General features: G+C 35.0%; 2 protein-coding genes across 8 annotated transcripts; one reads left to right on the top strand and one right to left on the bottom strand.

Annotated features, from left to right (window-relative positions):
• Positions 1-215: 215 nt before the first annotated feature.
• Positions 216-887, bottom strand: LOC116260188 (uncharacterized). Its single transcript, XM_031638333.1, has 2 exons — positions 538-887; positions 216-450 (listed from the first exon to the last, which is right to left on the bottom strand). Exons 1-2 carry the CDS (start codon positions 885-887, stop codon positions 216-218), a joined length of 585 nt encoding a protein of 194 aa, XP_031494193.1.
• An 11,336-nt stretch (positions 888-12,223) lies between these two features.
• Positions 12,224-21,235, top strand: LOC116261331 (GDSL esterase/lipase At4g10955-like). 7 transcript variants are annotated; one of them, XM_050079716.1, is made up of 4 exons: positions 12,234-12,316; positions 12,578-12,632; positions 19,148-19,246; positions 20,169-21,235. In XM_050079716.1, the coding sequence occupies exons 3-4, from the start codon at positions 19,185-19,187 to the stop codon at positions 21,133-21,135; spliced, it is 1,029 nt and encodes a 342-aa protein (XP_049935673.1). In that variant the 5' UTR covers positions 12,234-12,316; positions 12,578-12,632; positions 19,148-19,184; the 3' UTR covers positions 21,136-21,235. The 7 variants fall into 7 exon arrangements, with proteins under 7 accessions (XP_031495904.1, XP_049935673.1, XP_049935674.1 ...); XM_050079717.1 differs by having other exon boundaries at positions 12,244-12,316; positions 12,578-12,666; XM_031640044.2 differs by lacking the exon at positions 12,578-12,632 and having other exon boundaries at positions 12,224-12,316.
• The last annotated feature ends 1,534 nt before the right edge of the window (positions 21,236-22,769 follow it).

Genomic DNA, 22,769 nt, shown 5'->3' with positions numbered 1-22,769 from the left:
AAAAAACATGCCCTGACAGAACGCTTGGCCTTCACCAGAAGGCCCGGCTTCCACCATTGCATGATGGAATGTGCCTCTTTGAAGCATGGGTCTGCGTCTCCTGGATTATCCAGCCATTGCATGACGAAATATGCCTCTTTGAAGTGTAGGAGTTCGTCTCCTGGTTCATCCAAGTTGATGACAAGAGTGGCAGATGCAATCCTTTTGGGCAGCTTCTATGGAGACCCTTTCATCTTTATCCCGAAGTACTTTATGTAACGCTTACAAAGCCAGTCCTTCGGGTTCACGTATACACGAGGATCCGATTTGTTCAGATTGTCAAAGCATTGCATCTGCCACTGCTTCTCCTTGTCCTTGTCATGGATACTCTCTGCATGAACGGCCATATCACCGGCAACATGGCCAACCTTACCAGCATTGATCCCACCAACCAGCTGCCCTGCTATACCCCTGATTTAATCAAGAAGCAGTAGGAATCCATCTTTGCTTCGATTCAAGGTGTAGAGAGCATTGAACAGAAACGTTCCGAAAAAACACCCCTTCATGGTCATCTGCTCCCCTACAAGTGTGGCAACAGCCGCCCCGAGGGAATGACCGCACAGCCAGAGGTTGCTATCCTTGCCATGATAAACGGCAAGTGCTCCTGCTTGTCCCATGACGATCCTGAAACAGTGGCGCTGAGGACCGTGGCTCATCAACGTGTCAACATTTACGCCCCAGTCTTGATGGTCGAGTGCGCCGGGAACTGCGATGACCATGGCCGGATCAAAAGTGGATTGTCTAGTTGCGGCTTTTAGCCGGAAAACTGCGCCAATAGTGAAAGAAAACGAAGAATTCTCCAAGATTTCAAGACGGTTGACGAGCTCGAAGACAAAGAATTCCACCATGGTGGGGCGAGCTGTTCACCACCTATACGTTCCTTCGGATCGTTTACGAGAAAACAGGCTGCCACGATCCTCTGATGCTCATGGTTTTCCCTTTGAAGAAAAGAAGCAAATGCTATTCATTTTAGGTCCCCAGTGTTAATCCGTACACTCACAGAGACGGGAAATTGAAGCAAAATGCCAACCAAAAGTGTGTCAGCCCACATATAAAAAATTTTAAGCATCATTTGCAAGCATTTCAGTTGCACAGTTACATCTCTTAACATTTTTGTAAAGAAATATTTTATATCAAAATTTTACAAAAAATAATGAGCATTTAAATGGGAGAGGCATAGAGGTTACCAGTCCAGATTAGTCAAGTACTTAGGCCTTTGATGATCGAAATCGTATGTTGGCATCCTCTTTAGCTATATCCCCACCATTGTCAGATAATTCAGGCTATATGTAAAAAGAGCGCGCCTACAATCCACACGTGAGGATGTCTGCTGTCTCTTGGTCACTTGCCGATCGATGACTTGGGGTGCTGCGGCTCGTCATTGCTGCTCTCCCTTATATGTTGCATCGCAAGGAGGGAAGGGCGTCGAAGCTTTCGCTAATCCACTTGTATTTATTTTGCTGAACAGACATTGGGCGAGCTCTCTGAATGATGAGTTGGGGTCGAGGCCTAAGAATGAAGATAGACAATGAGGATTGAGCACCGGACTGCATGGGTTTGACTGTGATATTTGCATATTTTTAATAGGTTTATGAAGCGCGAGACACATGAACTGGTGGGAGGTCCACTTTACGTGATCCTTAAAACAGCTGATCTCTCCCACCTCTGACTTATTTGCTGTTCTTTATCCGCACGAATCTGCTTTTTTTTATTCGCTCTTCTTTTATTCGCTCTCGAATTCGCTAATGGACAAATCTAACTGTTATTTATTCGCTTTGTCTCTGACGAATCTATTTTTCTTTATTCGCTCTCGAATTCGCTAATGGACGAATCTGCTTTTGTATGTGGTATTTCTTTAGAATATATTCCAATCAATCACAGCTTTTCCATGGTAATGGTAGTGATTGAAGTATTGACTAGAATTATTATCTAAAGATTTACTTCGCACAATTCTTTACCCTTTCCGCATTCTGCACACTTATGCTCTGGGTATTTTTTTATGAACTGACAATATTCCTTGAGATTCTTTGTTTCCATCGGTGGTCATTTTATTGCTCTAGTCTGTGGTGGTCTATCTGGCATTATTAGTGTTTCTAGCCACCTTAAAATCTCCTCTTTACTTTCTTCTTTCGTTTTTAATGACAAGGAATAGATGATCTGTCCGTTTCTTGATTCGTACATCCATACATTGGGTTCTTGGTACTGGTGTAGCAATTCTTCAAAAATTACTTGTAAATCTATGGGCCTTTTCCTGATAAAGAAGTCTTTCATTTCTGGCAATAATATCTCTTCCTGTAACTGGTATTCTGGTTGCACAAGCTCTTTTGTTAGTCCTATCTTGACGGCATATATGGTAGGAAGTATCCTATCCTCAAATATTTCTACTTGGGCAGCATATATCCTTAGAAAGATAAGAGGTGCTTTTGTTACTTCTAGGTACCGCTTTGCTGCTTTGCATAATTCTGAAATTTCTTATAGTTTCCTTAGCATTGCTGGTGTAAACAGTGTGAAGTAATCCATAACTGTGTATCATCTTTACTAGGTTTGGGTCTGTGTTTGGATAGGCTATCATTTTATTTATCTCTGGGTAGGGGATGGTAAAATAGCCTTTTCCTGGTGAGGTATTCTTTTCTCTATGATTTTTGTTTAGGTAGTCACAAACTTTTTTCAGGTTTCTTAGGTAGTTATTGATTATCATGGATTGGCTTGCAGTTTTCTCCTTCTGGATGGTTGCCAGATAAGTTTGGGTTTGGGGTGGTGTGAACAGGTTCAGTTTAATTTGTACAGTAGGCTTCTGGAATCTTTGGTTTAGGTTTGTGTCTTTGAACCTTGGTTTGAATATGATTTCTGACTTGGTTATTTCTTGTAATGGCTTTGGTTCTTGGATTTCTATTTTTGTTTCTAGTTTTGGTGTTTGGATCATGATTTTTGGGACTTTCTAGAGGTTTTCTGTCTCAGTTTTCCATTTTAGGAGTTCTCTGATTTGGGTTTGTAACTGGGCTATCTGGGTTTGATGTTCTTCTTATTACATTCTGATTATCTGCACAAGTAAAAGGTTGAGTTATTGAGATTAATTTTACTGAGAGGCTTGGCATGGTGACCATAGCTCAGTTTGTAGTGTGTGTAGTGTGCTAATTGGTTCTTATATATGGTTCCAGTTGTTTTGTGATCTGTATCGCAATTCATCACTTTTGGATAGTGACCATCCATAAACGGATTTGATTAGTCTTTACCAGTAGCCGTTTGCTCTGGACTAGTCGTATTTTTCTTAACCAAATAAGGTTTCCGGTAAATACGATTACCGTTGTTACTGCTTTCTACAGTTATAATATAATTGGTATCCAGTGGTGTGTGATTTTTGTGTTTAATTTGTTCATATAAATAGTACTTTCTTCCTGGTTACAATCTCATATTCCTGGACAGACAATCTGCATAGCAGTTTTCATTAGTCCTGATCACTTCAATGTCAAAATCAAATAATTTTATGTTGTCGACTAGCCTTCTTATTTCTTTCTTTACGATCGAGTTTTCTAGCTTTGCACCTAACCAATGTTTTACTTGTGTATCATCAGTTCTGACTTTAAACTTAGTATAGACTACATATATTTCGAAATGTCTAAGTGACTGGTATAATCCTAAAAGTTCTTTTCGGTTTATTTCTCATTTTGTTTCATTTTCTTTAAAGCTTCATGAGTGATATCTACATAGATATTCATTTTTATCATTTTCATACATGTATTTTAACACTGATCCATAACTATATTCTGAGGCATCAGATTCTATAATCCATATAAATGGTTTCTGTTCATTTGAAACTTCTAGTTTAGGTAAGTTTTTACACACCGTTTTAATTTGGTTGATATGTTGTTTGTCTTCTTTCGTCCAATAGTATTCTTTGTCTTTTTTCAGTTTTTCTTGGAGTGGTTTACAATGTTTTGCTAGGTGTGGTATATATTCTCTGACTTGGATTACTAGTCCTAAGAATGATTGTAACTTCTTTTTAGTATCGAGTTCTTCTGTTTGTGCTATTTTTTGAATAATATGGGTTTGCATTTTAATGTCTGCTTTGTCTATTTCTATTTCTAGGAAGTCAATCTGTTTTTTACAAATAACTGCTTTGTTTTTACTTATAGCTATTCCTGCCTTGTTCGCATATTTTATGAATTCGTTTAGCAACTCATAATGGTCTTCTTGTGTGTGACTGAAAAGTAGTATATCATCTATATATATTACACAATTTCTTAACCCTTTAAACTATTCGTCCATAAAACTTCGGAATCTTGTAGGAGCATTTTTGTATCCAAATGGTAGTACATTCCATTCATAAAATCCGTTTGGAACTGTGAATGCTGTTAGTTTTTTACTTTCTTCTTCGAGTTTTAAATGGTAAAATCCACTTTTGGAATCAAATTTACTAAAATATTGGTATCTTGATATTTGTTTAAGTTTTAGTATTTTATTTGGAATTGGATAGTTATAAGTTTTGACTTTTGCGTTTAAATTTCTATAATCTATAATTATTCTAGTTTTTCCACTCTTTTGCTCACTGTGCTTATTAGCAATGAATGCTGGGCTGTTATGTTTTGAGTTTGACTTTTGTATATATCCTTCTTTTAACAGTTCATTTATGTTTAATTAAATTCTTTTAGATAATCAAGTGTATATTTTAAAGATGGTTGTGTTATTATACTATCTTATTTTTACAATTCTATTTTTACTATTGTTTTATGCTTGTCCCAATATTGTAATGGATTTTCTTAGTATAATTGTTCTAATCTTTTTTCTATATTGGTTAGTTCATTTATTTCATAAACGTTTATAGTGATGGTATTTATTTTTTCTCTTGTTAATTTTTGGGTTATTTTACTATCTCCTCTTATCCAAGGTCTTTGTTTTCTTTCATTGTTTTTTACTATCAATGCATTGATTTTTTCTTTACAAGGTGTTGTTAGTATTAAGTATTTTTCTGTGATATTTATGGGTAGGTAATTGTTTAAGAAAGGCCTACCCAATATGATATCTTTGTAATGTAATTCAAAAACATAAATTCTATTAATTTTATTACCTTTTTCCAGATTTGTACATTTACATTTTCGGCTTTGTAATTTATTCATTAAATCCTCTAACTTCCAAAAGGTTATCTAGTTTTTCCTATTCATTATCTGGTAAGCAATTCTTCTTGCATAAGTTTATTTGGACTCCCGTGTTTATATATGTTGTATAATATCTATTATGATATTCTCGTAGTATAACTTTTATCAATATGTATATAAACTTGTTTTTACTAATATTCATTCGGTGTCACTTGATTCTTCATTACCATAGTTTCTTTTCCCAAATGCTCTATAAGTAAGATATTTTACTCTTTTTTCTTTTTCTTCCCAGTATTCCATAAACTTCCATTCTGCAACTGCTCTTGCTCGTAAATAAGTAAAGAAATGCCTCCTGTAGTCTCTAAATTTCTTCCTAATCACCCTTTTTCTTAATTTTCCTATAAACCTGAGTACTTATAAATTCTAAATAATCTTCTTGTCCTATTTCGTACAAAGTTCCTAGTGTCTCTATTATATGCTTTTACACTTGTATTAAAATATTCTGTTTCATCATATGATATATCTGACATTGATTCATCTGAGTCTATGTTTCTAATCTCTCTGGTCCATCTATCATGTGTTTTGTGTACTAGTCGATTAATAAATTGTCTAACTATTACCATCTTTTTTAACAATAATACCCATATGTTTCGGGTAGCAATAACTTTTCGTCTATCGTTTACATTGATTGGTACAATATATGTTAGTCTTGGATTTAATTTAATCATTTTATCCTTCCATTCTATTTATTATATTTCTCCACATTATATCATCGTCATAATCATAGTAGTCATTTTTGTAATCTGTATAGTCCTCTGTATAATAATCCTCATTGTCATAGGCTGATAGTATGGTCAACCTTTCTTCTTCTTCTACCATGTCTTTTAGGTTGTTAATAAATCTTTTTACTAATATATATAGCTTTAATATGTTAACTAATTTTTCTTTCCTAATTTTTTTTTTCTCTAATGCTCTATCCAATGCCCTTTTCATATCCTGTTCAAAATTTTTAGTATTTATTTGGCTAATCATCAAAACTTCTTAATATTATTATGCGTTTTCCTAGATGTTCAATTTCTAGTGTATATTTTTCAATCCTAAAATTTTCATATTTATTTAGCCACTTGTTGCCTAATATGATTCCGGTTAAACTGTCATTTCTTAATGCTTGTATTTCGAATTCTACTTCAAACTTGTAATCAGCTATCTTAATTTCCTTGCTCACTTTCCCTATACTTCTTATGATGTTTCCCTGGATATCCTTGTATCTATGCTCACTTGGTAATACTATAGCGTGATATAATTTTCTTTCGATCCTGTATCTATTAATATTTTTTTTATTATATTGTATATAGTTCCTTTAACATGGAATTGTTTTTGGTGACCAGTTTCTCCTGATGTACTGATACTTAGTCTTTGATTGATAATTTGTAATTCATTTTGTCCATCTTCTACGTAATATGATTCATCATCGTTTATTATTGTTATTAATTGTTTGAATGGATTGTCAATTTGTATTGTGCCCTTTGTTTTTCGTTTTGCTGATATTTTATGTTTATTTGTTATTACATAAATATTTTTCCCTTTGATAGTCATTACTTTACAGCCTTTCTCGAGTTTTATTCCTGATAAATTCCAGTATAATACTAAGCTTCTATCTATGTGTTTGTCTGTTAGACTTATAGTATAGTTAGGTTTTACTATAAATTTTAGTTTTTGATAAATTAGGTTTCCTCTAACTTTTGCTATTATAGCTTTCTCTGTTGTGTGGATTATCCTATCATTTGATAAATAAAGTTTCAATGGAGTATCTATACCTTCTTTAAAACAAGCTTTTACTAAGATTTCTATTCCTTCAAAATATATATATTTCATGGAATTTTTTATTTTTAGTTGTTTTAGTTCTTCTTGGATTTCCTGTCCACTGATAAGTGGTACTCTAGTTGTTCCTTCAGATAATCCTGCATGTTCTATGTCTATTACATGTTCTCGTTGGTTAATAATATAATATTCTTCTTCTTTTTTCTTAAGCATTGTTTTTATTACTGGTGTTTTCCTTATCAATGGAAAGTCAAATATTTTTTCTGTGCTAATGTCCAATTCTTGGTTCTCTATTTGTTTGAATATTTTTTCATCAAAAATGACTCGTTGTATTGTGTAATCTTCTGTCAACTATTCTTGGTATCTAATATTTTGTGGTTTTTCTATTTTGTCACTCATTTTTACTACTGTTTGTTTTGTATATTGTCTCATTATCGGATATCTCTATTTCACTAAGTTCTTCAATATTGATATAATCGTCTTCTATTGCATTTACTAATTTTTGTTTTATAGGTTGTCTACAATTTTTTGCTATATGTCCTATTTTTCCACAGTTATAACATTTACAACTTGTTGCGTTTTTGGTATATTTATTTTTATTTTTAATATAGTATCTTTTCTTTGGATACTTATGCTTATATTGTTTATATTTTTTATAGTAATATTTGAGCTTCCTATATTTTTTATTGTATTTCTTTGATTTATAATATGTTTTACATCCTAATTGAGGTGTAATATGTTCTTCACAACATTTATATGGTGATTTTATTATTAGTTTTAGTTTTTTGGACTCTACATATTCTTCACACATTGTTTTGAACCATGTTCTTAGGAATTCTATTCTTGATCTTAATATATCTTCTTTTGGTTTATTTTCTTGAAACACTTTTATTACTTGTCTATAAACTATCGGTGGTAATTTTGAAAAGAACAAATCTAAATATATAGGTTTTTCTTCTAAAGTTATACTTGCTTGGTAATAATATTTACTGAACAGTTCTACATACTCTTCTAAGTAGCACATGTCACATATTGCTAAATTTAAAATATTTTGTCTTGCATTTATTTTTATTTGGTCTTCATATATTTTTTCAATATTCAAATGCGAGAATTCTGCTTTAATAGATCCTAAGTATTTTTCTGAAATGTATAACGGGTTCGTAATAGTCGCTCTATTACTATCTGCGTCTGCTCTTAGGGATTCTTTTGAAGAATTAGGTAACCGGTCGAACCATAAATATACGTTTCCTACTAATGAATTTTCTATATACGCTGGTCCATTTTTAATTTCTATTTTGCTTTCTGTAATGTGTTTACTCATTTCTGCTTTCCATATTTGTAATAATACTAGTATGTTTTTTGTGTTATCTAAATTTAATATTCCTTATTTCCATTCTTTTTCTTCAATTTTTATTTTTAGCCTAGATTTCCAAATTCTTTCCCATCTTTCACTTTTACTATAGTCATCATGGTGTCTATTTCTACTCGGATTTTCTTTATGTGTTCTTGGACCTGCTGGATATTCTTCTTTAATTTTTATCGCTTCTTTAGGAGTTGTGTTCATATTTATTTCCATGTCTGTTATTGACTCGTTTTCTCCTTGGTTCATCAATTCTGTATAAGTTATACTTGGTTCGTAGTTTTCTGTTTCAATCTCGTCTTCTGTTTCTAAGTCTCGTATACTATTTGTTTTTACCATATTTATCTCTCTGTGTTTTTGCAAATTATCTAACACTTGATCTAATTTTTTATTTCTTTGTTCAAACTTCTGGTCTATTTTATCTATTAATTTTTCTAATAGTTCTATAACTTTATCCATTTTATCTTCCAGACGCGCTGCGCAACTTTGCACCGACTGTTCTTGATCAGCAGGGCAATCTTCATATTGCCACGTCTTCAATTTAGGCTTAGGCTTGTTTTCCTCGTTAAGTCTTCTTATCCTATCTAGTATTGTTTCGGTATGTTTCTTCGTCATATAGTATTAGGTACATGTCATCCTGATTTAACTCTAAAAATTTTCTTTCTAAGTTTGTTTCAATTATTCGGCATTTCTGTCCGAATACAAAAGTTTTCTTGGAATCAATTTCGTATTCTGATTTGTTCATATAAATGACTCTGTTATGACTCTTCCAATAATTAGGTCTCGGTTATACATAGTTGTTAGGTATTTTATCTCTCTTTTAACTATCTGGTTTGAAATATACAGTTTTTCTGGTTATCATTCTACTTTTTGGATTTCGGGTTTCTTTTGATCTATGGTTCTTAAGATACCAGTGAGTTGATTACTTATACGTTTCTGATTTTTCAAAATTATTTTTAAGTCATACAATATTTTTTCAAATTCTGTTTTGTCCATATTTTGTGAAGGGCTTTCGTGTCCGAGAAGTGCAAACATTTCCATTGACATGTATGTGCTTTGTGTCCTATAATCTATCGGATTGCAATAACTTGAAATAACCTTCATCCTTTATATGATCTGATAGGCTCAAGACTCATCCTTACTGTGTTTCCCTCATGACATGACCATCTCACTTTCCCCGATCGGCCTCTGCCTTTGTGGGTACTCGTTTGCGGTCTTTCCCTCTTGGGTTACACATTCAGATTCCTCTTTTCCCATTCAGTCATATAAGCGAACTCAGGTGAACTTCAACTTAAACAATTGACAGAAATTAATACTACTCTACACATGCATGAAGATCAAAATGTTAATACATACTCGTAAGGAAAACTAACACTTTATTTCATAATTAAAGCAAACATACTTACAGTTATTTCATCAATCCCTGACGAGGTTGATGATAGCTTACTACTGCTTGTCTCCGAAACAAACTCCATGAGACTACTAACTAGACTATGTAGTTACAATACTCTCAGGCTCTTATACCAAATTTTCCACTCGCGACCTACTTTTGCCTGTGATTTGAAAGTGACATTTACTTTCAAGTATCCAAGCATATTCCTGGGTTTTGTAATGATGTGACCTCCCATGACCCAGCTGAGACATGTAATCATCAAAATACTTTCAAATGATGTGAAAAAATTTATCTGCTTTTTGCTTCAAAATGCCCATGATCATGCTGGCAAAAGCGCTCTCACGATTTATAACAGTAAATAGATTTTTTTAGGTGAGCGAGAGGAAATCTTACCACCAAAGCAAAGGCCCAAATCCCTTTGCCTTTTTTTTTTTCTTTTTATTGCTGCTTTCAATGTTTTAGGATAAGATGGTGTCTTTTTCTTAGCATAGAGAGAGTGTTTGACGCCTGAAAGCGGAGAATTGAAACTGAAACTGAACACCTAGCAGCCCCGCTACCATCCATTGCTTGGGAAATCATATCACTCCTTGGGGAATCACATCACAATTTGATGCAACGTATGTAGGAAACAGGGAGAAGCTGGAAAGAAAATTTAAAAAATATCCACCACCTATGATGAAAGAGCTAAGTACTACCGATCTGTAATTTCGTCTATGCTGGATTTTGACCACCGCTGGGCTGCATCAGTTCTTAAAAGCAATGCTTTCTTAATTAGATTAGGACATCAAATGTTTTTTAATTCCAGTAGAAAATATTAATCAAATTCAGGAATGGTGAGAGCCATATTTTACGAACATTTTGTGGTTCTAGAGCAACCTAGGTAGTGATGTTGGACTCAATTTTGCAAACTAAACCGTATACAAATTAATCATATATAAATGTCATGGGTTGTTTTCCTTTTCTGATGGCAGATTTATGCTACTACTATAGTCGTGTGTGGGTGGTAAGCAATATCTTCATGTCACCAATGTGCTATGCTACAAAAGAAAGACACTATATACAAGCTGAAACATAATATGGGCATTCTACTCGAGACATAAAAAACAGAAACTAAGGAGATGAGGAAAGACTGGAAGCTTCGACTTTCTTGTTGGTAACAGGATCCAATACTTCTCATGCTCACCCATATATATATATATATATATATATATATGGACAAATTGGTGTATGACATGACCATATTAATTGTTTACATTTTAGGTGGACATTCAGAATAGCTTAAACAAATGTTTAAGCTATTCAATCTAATAACGTTGTTTGTGTTAACTACAAACGTAAATTGCAAGTACAATATCAATATTACTTAGGGATATATGGCCACTTGCTTGGAAATGGTTAGTTTTCTAATAGCAACAAGCGTAAGCATGGAGAGAATCTGATTACGTATGTGACAGCTTCCACAATACTATTGCTAAAAGTAAACCCCTTCCATAATAATAATTTTGGTAGCTCTTAAATGAACTAATGAAGGGCAAGTTGGAAGTGCTGCAAGAATTAGAAATAGTTATTAAAGTGGAAGAGAAGAAAAATACAATCGCCCAACAATTAGGCACCAATTATATTTGTTAATGTTCAGAAAGGCGATGACTTGTTTGAGATTGAAATAATGTCATTAAAAAGTGGTTTGCCCTTGCTAATATTCTCTTGAGTTTGTTCTATTTCATCATAATGATAGTTTACAGAGTATGACCATTTGTTTACAATAACAGACATGCCCATTAGCCATGGTTAATTAAAATGAACTGAAACTAGTTACGTACACACCTTTGCGCACATGGGTGTGTAAGGACCAAAATACCCTTGTCCAAGTAAAAAAGGGAGCCTTTTTATGAGGACAAAAAAGGGTGATGAAGAAGTTAACAGTTTAAAATATATATATTTTATGAAAGTTTTCTAGATTACTCTAACCTTTTTTTTTTTTTTCCTTCAGTGTATATTTGTTGTGTGCATACAACTAGATCTCAAAATTAATTCATGTGGCAATCAGCTCTTAAGCTGCGGCCAATGGCATTTTTCTGGTAGGACTAGTTGTAAACACATTGAAGATTCTTGTCAATGTATGACTAATTTTGTATAAAGGTTTTGGAAATGTATGAGCAAGTTTTTTTTTCTTATAAAATCTTACTTAGAAGAAAAGCTTGTAATTTTCATAATGTTGGGTGTAATGGCTACATCTGAACGATTAAATCTGCCAAAAGGAGAAGACTTCAAAAGTATGAGTTCCAAATAAAAGGTGTTACTCAAAAGGTAAGCAGCGACTACTTTACAATATGGCCCGAAAGTAAGGACCATACTGCAAAAGCCCTCTACAAAACAATTATTCAGAGCCAACGTTCGAAATTGAAAGGCACCTAAGAGGCTGAATGCAAGCACTGCATTTCAAGAAAATGGGCTTAAAAACAATTGTCGCATTTTATCGCTATTACAAATACAGAAAGGAAAGAAACATTTATTGCTGCTTTAAATCATTCAATTTCTTGCGCTTGGGGCAATGACGCAGCTCGGGAAGTACTGGTTGAAAACTATTCACATTTCATTTTAATAAATTTGGTATGTTCCATCTTTTACCTTACTTACCGAAGAAAAAAGTCCCAAAAATTTATAGAATGTCTACACACATGATTTATTTTGGCGTGTGAGTAAGCGATTTCTCTAGTTTATGAAAGTGGGTTGACCACATCTTTCCATTTCCTTACTCCTTCCCGTCTTCTTCTTTCTTTGGACTTTCTCATGGACCTGCATTTTGTTGCGTTGGTGCAACATTGTTTCTCATTGCGGAGTCATTGTAAGCCATCTGCTTCCGGTTTGCAGTGACGGTGATATGTTCCTGGATTCCTGCATTTCTTTGGCTGAAGAAAGATCACGGGTTCGTAGCAAGTTGTGATAATGCTTTTCGATCTGTAAGATGAAACTCATTTTCTCGTTAATGCCAGTAAGGTTTGATAGTTGATTAGTCTCTAAATTTTCTATTTCAAAACTGTTGTCGCTCTTTATGTTCCTGTGACTAGGAAGAACTAGGAAGATCCCCAACATGAACATTGCAAAAAAGTTGTTTTCCTTTCGTCTGTTTTGGATTTTTTTGGGGTTTCCTGCAGCAAAATCTTTATTGGTCAATCGCTTTGGTGAAATTTGATTTGATTCATGTGGTTTGAAGGGATCCATTAAGAGCTAAGTTCCGTGATCTTGTATTGAAGACAATGCGACAAAACTTCCGGGCACTTGTTTCAAAGCTGATACTGTTCAAAGAAGTATGACTATTGGTCGTCCGAAGTAAATGGTTGATCATGTCTGTCGATGTCTGTTTAAGAAATTTTCCTTTCATTCATCCTTTTGGTTTTGGTGTTAGCTGTGGTACTTTTTTACTCGAGGGTTAGATTCACAATGCAATTGAAGAAAACGGGGAGTTATAAGGCAATATATAAAACAAGGTATAGAGAGAGATTCATCTGATGCAACTGTTGGTGGTTGTCAAAGTTAACTTGCTTTCTGATTTTCAGGTTGAAAAGTGAAGGTGTGGGATGACTTTTCGTTAGTTTCTTGCACAATGTTCGTCTCTTTCTGTGTTGATTCTAAAATGTAATTGAACAACCGCAACAGAACATCATCTCCTTTTTCCCTCTAGCTTGGTGAGTAGCTACCATGGGAGCTTTAATGAGAAAAAGGAAAAGGGAAGCTCCAATAGACAAAAGCACGACTGCTAGTAAAACAGCAAGCAACACAACCAGGAAGTAGTGCTAAGGCCTAATCACCTAAATGGACTGACGTTAATAGAGATGTTTGATCAGAAAAGAGGAGGACGTCCAACAACAATTACCTGCCGTCCATAAACAGTGAGCGTCTTGGGAGACACATGAATAGAGAAAGCTATTGACCTAACTTGGAGGTTTATTTCTAATTCCATATGGCTTATTTGAATGTTAATGAGAAAGATCAGGGTATATTCTTAACTTGAGCTTTTGGTTTGAGAGGATAGGGATATCTTGGTTAGGCTGTTGATGTCTCCCCTCATCCGGCTCTTTGAAGGGGAATAACTCACTGCTTTACCTAGCATCCGCCCTTTTCCACATTATGGAGAGTTTGCAGTTCTAGTTAAAGTCATTAACCGTTTGATGTATGGGATCTGTATTGTGACAGAGTAAGAAAGATTGCTCTTTACCCTTATTTTTACGTAAAGGGTCTAGTGGGGAGCTTTTGCCATTTGCAGGTGACCCTAATTCCAGCTTTTTCCTGTTTTTTTTTTCCTTGAGTATATCTGTGCATCCTTGTATCACTCCCCATTTTCATCATAAGATGATTGTGAAGCATGATGAGAAGCTGAAACTGAAAGTATTGGTTAGACTATATTGGTCTTGGTTCTTCCTTGTATAAAGTCATCCAAGGATTGTCTGACAGGATAGTCAAACCAAGAGAAAACCAGGAGACTAATAACTCTTTGATTGAAGAATTTCAGAGTTGAACTTTTTTCCTTTCATGGAGTCAATGCAGCTTGTGGCTTGGTCTAGTCAGAATTTCCCTTTTGACTTCATTTATCTGATTATCGGGAGCAGGTTTACTATTTCAATCCCAACAAGGAAAATTCCTTCCTTTTGCAAATAAATGCTTCAGTCCTATGTTAAGGTCCATACCGTCGCTTCTGACTGAATAGTAGCAGTATGAAAACAATCAGTAGATAAGGTTATATGAGGTTAAAACGAGATATTTCAAATTCATTCTTTTGTGAAAGCAATGGAATCACAAATGGCAAATTATCTCTAGAATCAATGTGTGAACAAGATTTGCTTCTGCGGGCTGTATATGCCTCCAAATTCTCGGCCCACAGCAGATTCTTTGTAATTCAAATTCACTCGACTATCTGAGATGAATGAACTGATGTGCCTCCTATTGTTCTATGAAGGGTAATGCATAATGTGAAAAAGCTATATCTCTATAGGTAGGATTTATTGATGCATTGGATTTATGGTCTGATCATTTCAAAAGTTGGTTATGTTGCTCGAAATTTTCATTGTGTCAATTTTATAATTTTATGAAATTTAAATATTTCTATGACTTATTATGATTTTCTTTAGAAAAAACAACGTGTTGCTGTAATATTCAACAAGTTGTTGGGATTTTACCTAATCTATAAGATGTTTAAGTTTTGAGGCATGTAATGCTACACGTAGGTGCAGCTGGAAGTGCTGGTGTGGCTTTTTTTGAAAAAAAGAGAGAGATGAAGATGTGGTATTTTTTTAATTAAAAAAACAAAATAAAAAATAAAACATATACAAATACGTAAATTATAGAAGATTTATGAGAATTAGTTGATGAATCTGTGTTTTTGTGATTTTTGATTACATTGAACTTGACTCAAGGTTGAATAGGATGCACAAAGTATGTTTTACTGCAACTTGCTCGTGATTCAATTTTAGCAAACTGGAGCAGCAACTAACCTGCACTAGCTCCTGGTGCATTTTCCAAGTGTCTTATGTTGCATTCATCTTTGAACCTGTCATGTTCATCGGCATTATTATACTAGTTACATTACTATGGCTATCATTATTCTTAGTCTATGTCACATAGGTATAGGTACGGGTACGGGTGCTGGTGCGGGTACCGGTGCGGGTAGGGGTACTGACCATTTTCAAAAAACTTGGGTGCGGGGGTACGGCCGTATATATATATATATATATATATATATATAAACAATAAGAAATACTTAGAAAATATGTATCAAAATAAAGAAAATACATCAATATAAACAAATAAATAACATAGAAAATATACATCAACGACTCTTGTAGCAGTGTATTTAATAAACCTATGAAAGACTTTAAACATATGGACAACCAAGCAGCCCCCTAGTCAAATATGAATATCAATCGAATTTTCACATCCAAAGAATAAAATAAAAAGTAACGTGAAAAAAATTAAATCAAAGTAAAATTAAGCAGTTTGAATCTATAGGTACCTAAGTGTCAAAGTACCCATTTTGGGTACGGGTACGGCGACACGGGTACGTGGACCTTACTGAAGTACCCATGTGACTTAGTTCTTTGTTTGATTGTTCTTTGGATTATCCCCTAAAGCCTTGTGTCTGCTTATTGAGGAACTCTTTGGAGAGCAATTTGTAGGGGCCTCTCTCTTTTTCACTCTCTCTCTTTCTTATGTGGGTTGGGACATGGTATCTTGTTGTCTGTTATGGATTTAGAATAGAATTTATGTGCTGTTTGATTGTTGTCCTGCATTACTTAGCAGCAGCTAGGCGATAATTATGCTTCACTATTATCATGGCATTATTAGCAATGTCGGATCATCAAATAACATTGGACAGGATCACCTATCTCAAGTCACTTGATTAAAAAACAGGTGTATTCATTCTAAACTGGTATCTGTTGAGGGCATGGTGAAGGAGCCATTAGTTGCTGTGGTTGAGGGAGATGTAAAAGAAAGCTTAGGACTTTGTTTTATGCCACTTCTGTCACTGATTTTGCTGTAAGCCGTGACACATTTTTTCTTATGCAAAGATGTATCTTAACCCAAATTGGTGAAATGGTTAGAACCATTGTCACAAGTATCATCATTTTTTAAAAAATTGTAAAGAATGGGAAAATTAAAGAAAAACAGTGAAAGGGCCAGGGTAAGTCACAATATTTTGAAAAAAAAAATAGTGAAACAAAAGTGTCATGCTTCTATCACATTTTCCTTTTGGTTATATTCATTGTCAGAAGTTTTTGTAAATATTTCATTTTTAAGTTGCTTTCGTATTTTAATAATTATTTGAGTTTTGGTCAATATTTTTGTAAGAGAATTGATAAAAAAAACTCTATTTTATCATAAAATTTTCTATAATGTTTGTTTTTTAATTTTTTGAATTGTTGGGATTTTCCTGGGAAAAACAAACTTTCCAATCAATACCTAAGAAAAACTCATAGTTTCATAGATAAGAAACCTGAGGACAATAACTACAGCAATGGCTAGAACTCCTCCTAAGAAATTTTTTATGATTAATTCATCTTTCATTTTGATTGGCAAGCTTAGCTGTGGCACACAGCTTCAAGATTATGCAAACGGACATGCTGCACTTGTTAAATCATGACCTCCTTTAATTTGAAGGTCTGAACTCGTTTCTGTCTTTTACCAATAACTCAGCCAGCCTTCAATGTTGAAGATTGTTAACTGCTTTACGTTGAGACCGATCTATCAATGGCGAACTTCTTAGAAAGCCTAAGGGGATATTTGTGTTGTTGTCCTGGGATATCCAGGAATGGGATATCTTATTCTGGCATTCCCAAGGGCTGAATGCATAATGGGGGCTAGGATGCCCTGCATTTGCATCATTCACAACAGATGCTCTATGCATGGCATGGATCTCTTCCTTGTTGTTCTGCCAAATTGATGAAATTGTAAAGAGCAGGGCTTCCTTGGTCCATTGTAAACCAGCAGAATGGTCCACAAGATCCCATCTGCATTCCAGCACACCTTTGCAAAGTTCCTCTGAAGTTCTACAGTTGGTCCGAGTCCGATCCTTATATATTTTTTTCAAATAATTTTAAAAAGGTGGCTGAACTTTTTGATTTTATTAACAAATGCACTTGTAACTTTTGAAATATAACATTTTACCACCAAGACTCGAAAAGTTAATTTACACATAACAGATTCACTCATAGTGTTTGGAAAATGTTAAGAGGTTAGCAAAATGACATGAATATCCGCTCCTTCTCCATTTTTACTGACTAGCTAGTATGAAACCCTCTTCCTATGGTGAACTGTCGTTGTTTCAGTTGTCGGATCGGATTTCAATCTAATCTCCTGTGGTAGCATCTCTCTCTCTCTCTCTCTCTCTCTCTCTCTGTGTGTGTGTGTGTGTGTGTGTGTGTGTGTGTGTGTGTGTGTGGGCAAGAAGTAAAATGTGCTTTGCCATTGCAAAGAACATTCTTTTACTTATCTGACCAGGAGGAGTTCGGTTATGAGGGCAAACATTGAGGAATGTTGCAAGTGTTTTTCTCTTGCTATTTCATTGGTTGATAGTTTGATATATTTCTTTTTCTTTCTTATGGGTATCTTTTATGTTTCGGCAATGTAGTTTTATTTTCTTCTTAGGATCTTCTTATAAGCCAATTTTGTGATTCACCATTCAAGGATTTCATCTTTTGCGGATTTCTTGCATAAAGGAAAACGATTTTTTTGTTTGATAAGTTCTTCTGCTGCAAAAGCATGTGTTACATACTAAAAATTCTTGTTTAACAGAATACCCAAAGAGTTCTTCCACAGTGAAACTCTTAGCTTCAAGCTCTGCTTCGAAAAAATTCATCATCATTTCCATATGATTCAAAATGCTTTTCTGTGATTGGAATAAAGATACTCCATTCCTGTCATTTATGAAATGCAGAAGCAGCTCACATGTGTGTGGACATTCTTCCTGCTTTAGAATGTGGCCACAATGGAGCACAGAAAATCCACATGTTCTTTGTCTTGTTCATTGCTTGGTGCATGTTCTTTGCTCTATCCTATTTGTTTCCTTAGGGTTATTAGCTTGTGCAGTCTAGAGTAATAAGCTTGCCAGTAGATGGAACCCCTATCCGCTGTGGTGATGGATATTGAGGACAGAGTAACTCCTAACATCTTGCTTATTTTGCAAGACCTTGAGGGTGATTTTGTCATTTTATCCAGCTAAACTATGTCTAACTGCAGTTAAATGAACAATCGTAAGATAAGCTCTTATTTATGAATTATCTACAATTGTTAGGGGGTTGAACATGATATTTCAAAGGTTAGGCATGAATTCGTTGATAGAGCAAACGTCAAGCACTGTTTTGTAAGTAATTCCTTTTACATTGATCTGTTGTCTTTGTCGAAGCTTTCATTAGAAGGAGCTTGCTATGATGGCTGAAGGTTCTCAGAATCAACTTTGAGACAAGATTTTTACTCCTTGCTACATGTTGATGCAGTTGAAGAAAATTTCCACTCAACACAGCTTGATGGAATTAGAGTTTGTTGGTTGTTTTATATGTGTCACTGCATGCATGTTGATATTCTAGTTCCATTCAGCTTTTTTTGTTCAGCAGTTGGATTTGTTAGGATTTCGACGACTAAAACAGGCAGAATATAGGCCATGAGATAGATTATTATTTTCATAGTTAAGTGAGACCACATTTAGTTTAAAAGGAAATATAGATCTTCCTTTAATTGTATTCAAGTTTTCCTTTTTAGCAGTAGGATACCTTAAAATTTCAATAATCAAGTGAAACAAAATTTGTTATATGAGATTTATTGTCATGTTTGTTGTGTAGTCATACCATATTCAGTTCAAAAGAGAACATAAACCCAGCCATTTTTTGTCAATTGCACATGCATGTAAGCATAAGGAAGGTTCTGCTCTTTTTTAATTGTTGTGCTTTTTAGGTGGCTTTGGGGGTAAACAGGAAGAAGCATATAAGAAATGACATCTGAACGAGACATTTTCAGCCTTTCAGGTCCTGCATATCTAACCCACATCAATTGGTAATCTCTGCTTTTTCCGTTATTTTTATTTAGTCTGAATTATGCTTATTTTAAATTTGCTTTCTTGACCTGCAAATATATCTCTCGTAATGCATTTTGATCAGTAGCTAAACGAATGTTGTGGCCAAATTTTACTTTAGTTTTGTGTTTTCCATCTTTATTTTTTCAATTCTTTTTCTTTTTCTCTATGTACTACAAAAATTTGGAGCCTACTGAGCGTGGTTTCATGTTTAGAAGCAGACTGTTCACTTTTTTTTCTCTATCTCAGGAACCATTGGCTACACAAACCCTGAATATGTTTGTTTGGTTTTTTGGTCCCTTGAATGTGTTAATCTGTTTTTTGCTGTTTAGAACTGTCGAAAGCTTGTCTATTCTCCTTAATTTATGTTCTTACATTTCCTCAAGGAATAATAAGATCATAACTGGAAAGGCTTTTACCACATGGATTTTATCATTTTCACTGTCTTCTGTTGGAAGCATGCCTCATCCAGTCTGGAAATGCGACTTTGGTGTGTGCAATAGTTAATGAATGTACCCTCAATTATGGAACTGTTAAAAGATGATGTATATGTTAATCTTATATTCGTTGGTTAATTGTGCATAATGATGTACTGTTTGGTTGGTGCCTTGGGCATTGTCGGCAGCTTTTCCAGACTGAGTTTTGTGTGTCTTTTTGGTCTCCTTGTCATTATGCAGTATATCCTAGAACACGATGAAACCCAGTTCTTTTTTGCAAGAAATCCATATTCTAGTCTGCTTTGTTTTCTTCTGTCAAAATTCAAATGTTTGCAATGTTCATTTGGTTACTAAAAATGGTATATATTTTCTTGATCAAGCGAATCAACTTTTCCAATTTTCCTTTAAATCCAGTGGTTGATTCATTTTTATGAGTTTCATCTAATTTAGAAAATTCTTTGCTCAGGGATGACCATCATCATCGTAGATCTGTTGCTGCTTGTCTGGTTCAGGGTGTTTATGTACTTGAACGTGACCGCCAGCTGAACCGTATGGACACCGATGCACTTGCAGCTCCTTGGTGGGAATCTTTTGGTTTCAAGTTAGTCCAACTTCTCCTTGATGATACAGATTTCTCCATCTTTGGAGCCATATATGAGCTTAGACACTCGTCTTTCAGCCAAGGCTTGCCATCTCAGACAGTTCCGAATGCAGTTATTGCTTTCCGGGGAACAATAACAAAGTCAGATTCTTTGTCGCGTGACTTGGAACTAGACCTTCATGTGATTCGTCATGGCCTTCATCAAACTTCTCGTTTTCAAACTGCAGTGGAGGCTGTAAGAAAATTTGCTCCTGTATATGCAAATAATATTTGGTTATGTGGTCATTCTCTTGGGTCAGCCATTGCCATGCTTGCAGGGAAAGGCATTGCAGAGCAGGGCGTTCTTCTTGAAACATTCTTATTTAATCCTCCCTATGTTTCAGCACCCATTGAAAGGATTAAAGATCGTAAATTAAGGACTGGCCTCCGGATAGCCAACAGTTTCATCACTGCTGGCCTTGCTTTTGCTGTGAAGGGAATCAGTCATGTTTCAACATCGAATGAATTGTTTTGTGCTCTTTCATCATGGACTCCATGCTTATTTATAAATCGAGCTGACCATATATGCTCAGAATATATTGGGTATTTCGAGCATCGTAAGCATATGGATGCCATTGGTGCTGGCAAAATTGGACGGCTTGCAACTCAGCACTCGATTGGAGGCCTGTTCTTGAATGCAGTTGGTTTGGAAAGCCAACCGTTTCACCTGATTCCTTCAGCAAATATGTGTATAAACTTGGGTTCAGCAGCCGATTTTATGCAAGCTCATGGTATTCATCAGTGGTGGAGCTCAGATTTGCAGCTGCAGTTCAACCAATATCGCTTTAGCTGATAATCTTTTCTGTAAAGATTCTTCAATCTGTGAACTCATGAAGAGTTTGAATATTTAGTTGGCATTTCATAAATAAAATGACAAGGGTTGTTCTTTTTAATGAGAGAAACTACCTAGTATTTCAGACATTTCGTTGCTTCATCCTTGAGGTAAACGCTGCACAGCTCAGGTAATTGATTCTTGATTTTGACACCTATGCTTCAAGGAATACTTTCTTCACGAGAACGTAAGACTTTGGAAGGGATTACAACATGCATGATGCGTGAACATTCTACATTTAAACTCCATCATAGAATGGGCACTACATGAAAACTTCTAAGACTTGAGCACCTTTTTGTTATCTCACTAACCGCTAGGCACCTTTTCTAAACATTCAAGCATGCAGGCAGCTCATGTAGCTACATGGAGACCTGATGAGCCAGAAAGAAGAAAGTAAAAGAAAGAACAATGTTCAACTTTCAAGGCAAGCGGCACCTCTCCCACCACAAATGTCAATGTGTGGTTCCTCTTTTTCCATTTTGAAGAAAGGGCGCCATCGAGCTAGTGCTGCAACTGGGTTGTAATGGTCTGACAAGAATTGGGAGGACTCCCAAATGCTTCGTTACTGATTGGGTGACACATCATTCGTGTTTGTCTATCGGGCATGTTTGAATCCTTCAATTTAAGAAGTGTGGAATTTGATCAAATCTGAGTTGTTGTTCTCAGGTTTGATCTCCCAAAACCAACCTCTAAATCTTGTTCTTTCCATTCATTTTCTCATAATCCTTGGGTCTCCATTCTTATGTATCTGGTGTGCCATTGCACTCGAGACCACAGTTTCAGTTCGAGGTTTTCTAGCACACCCTAAGAACACATTGGACTTGTAATCATAGATTGAATTGCCAAAATGGCACTTTATGAACCGTATCGAATGAGCTTCAATGATTTTTTTTTTTTCCTGATCATTAGCAAGTGTCTTGGTTTTTTCAATAAAGATAGGTTTAGGCATAACTCTACCAGTTTATTCAGCAGGACTTTTGAACCCTCCAACTTACAGATCTTTAAGTTCAAGTCCCTAGTCTGGTGGACTGGCCCCCTGTTGCCATTTAGCAAGGTAGTTTGCAATCTGTGATGTTTATCTTAAAATTTTGATGTTGAAAATCATACATTTAGATTCACTATTCTTAAGGTAAAATTGGGTACAAGAAATGTATCTATTAGCAAATATAAGGTATTAATAAGGGTACAAAACGGGGTCCCACAGTTTTCAACCTTTCTCGAAATCCAAAGACTCCAACCAATGACATCCACTTGACTAAAGGAGGCTTTATTGATGTAGAAAAAGCAATATCCTCAGTGCAATAGTTAAATTTAGGGCCCCTTATTCATAAAACATTTTTTTAAGGTGTTTCATAAATCTGTCCAATCTTCTGTTATATTTATGAAATAGTTACTTACTATTCAACTTAACATATGGTCCTCAAGATGTTGTTTGGCAATAGTAACAATATGTTACTATCCCAGAACTTGTACAAAAAAATGTGGTAAATTCACAAAACACCACAACAAGAATTCTATGAATCTATTTTACTTTTTCTAGTAGAAATTGATTCACTGGATGATAACAATAACAATATGTTACTGTTGCCAAACGG

Source organism: Nymphaea colorata, chromosome 9 (assembly GCF_008831285.2).
Source record: "Nymphaea colorata isolate Beijing-Zhang1983 chromosome 9, ASM883128v2, whole genome shotgun sequence".
NCBI classification, from domain to species: Eukaryota; Viridiplantae; Streptophyta; class Magnoliopsida; order Nymphaeales; family Nymphaeaceae; genus Nymphaea; species Nymphaea colorata.
The sequence above is the reverse complement of the archived record's forward strand: the minus strand, read 5'-3'. Positions and strand labels throughout refer to the sequence as shown.

Coding starts and splice junctions, on each gene's coding strand:
- LOC116260188 (XM_031638333.1), bottom strand. CDS start 887: ATGGTGGAATTCTTTGTCTTCGAGCTCGTCAACCGTCTTGAAATCTTG. Junction 451..537: donor GAGCAGATGACCATGAAGGG/GTGTTTTTTCGG, acceptor TGATTAAATCAG/GGGTATAGCAGGGCAGCTGG.
- LOC116261331 (XM_031640044.2), top strand. CDS start 19,185: ATGACATCTGAACGAGACATTTTCAGCCTTTCAGGTCCTGCATATCTA. Junction 19,247..20,168: donor TATCTAACCCACATCAATTG/GTAATCTCTGCT, acceptor TTCTTTGCTCAG/GGATGACCATCATCATCGTA.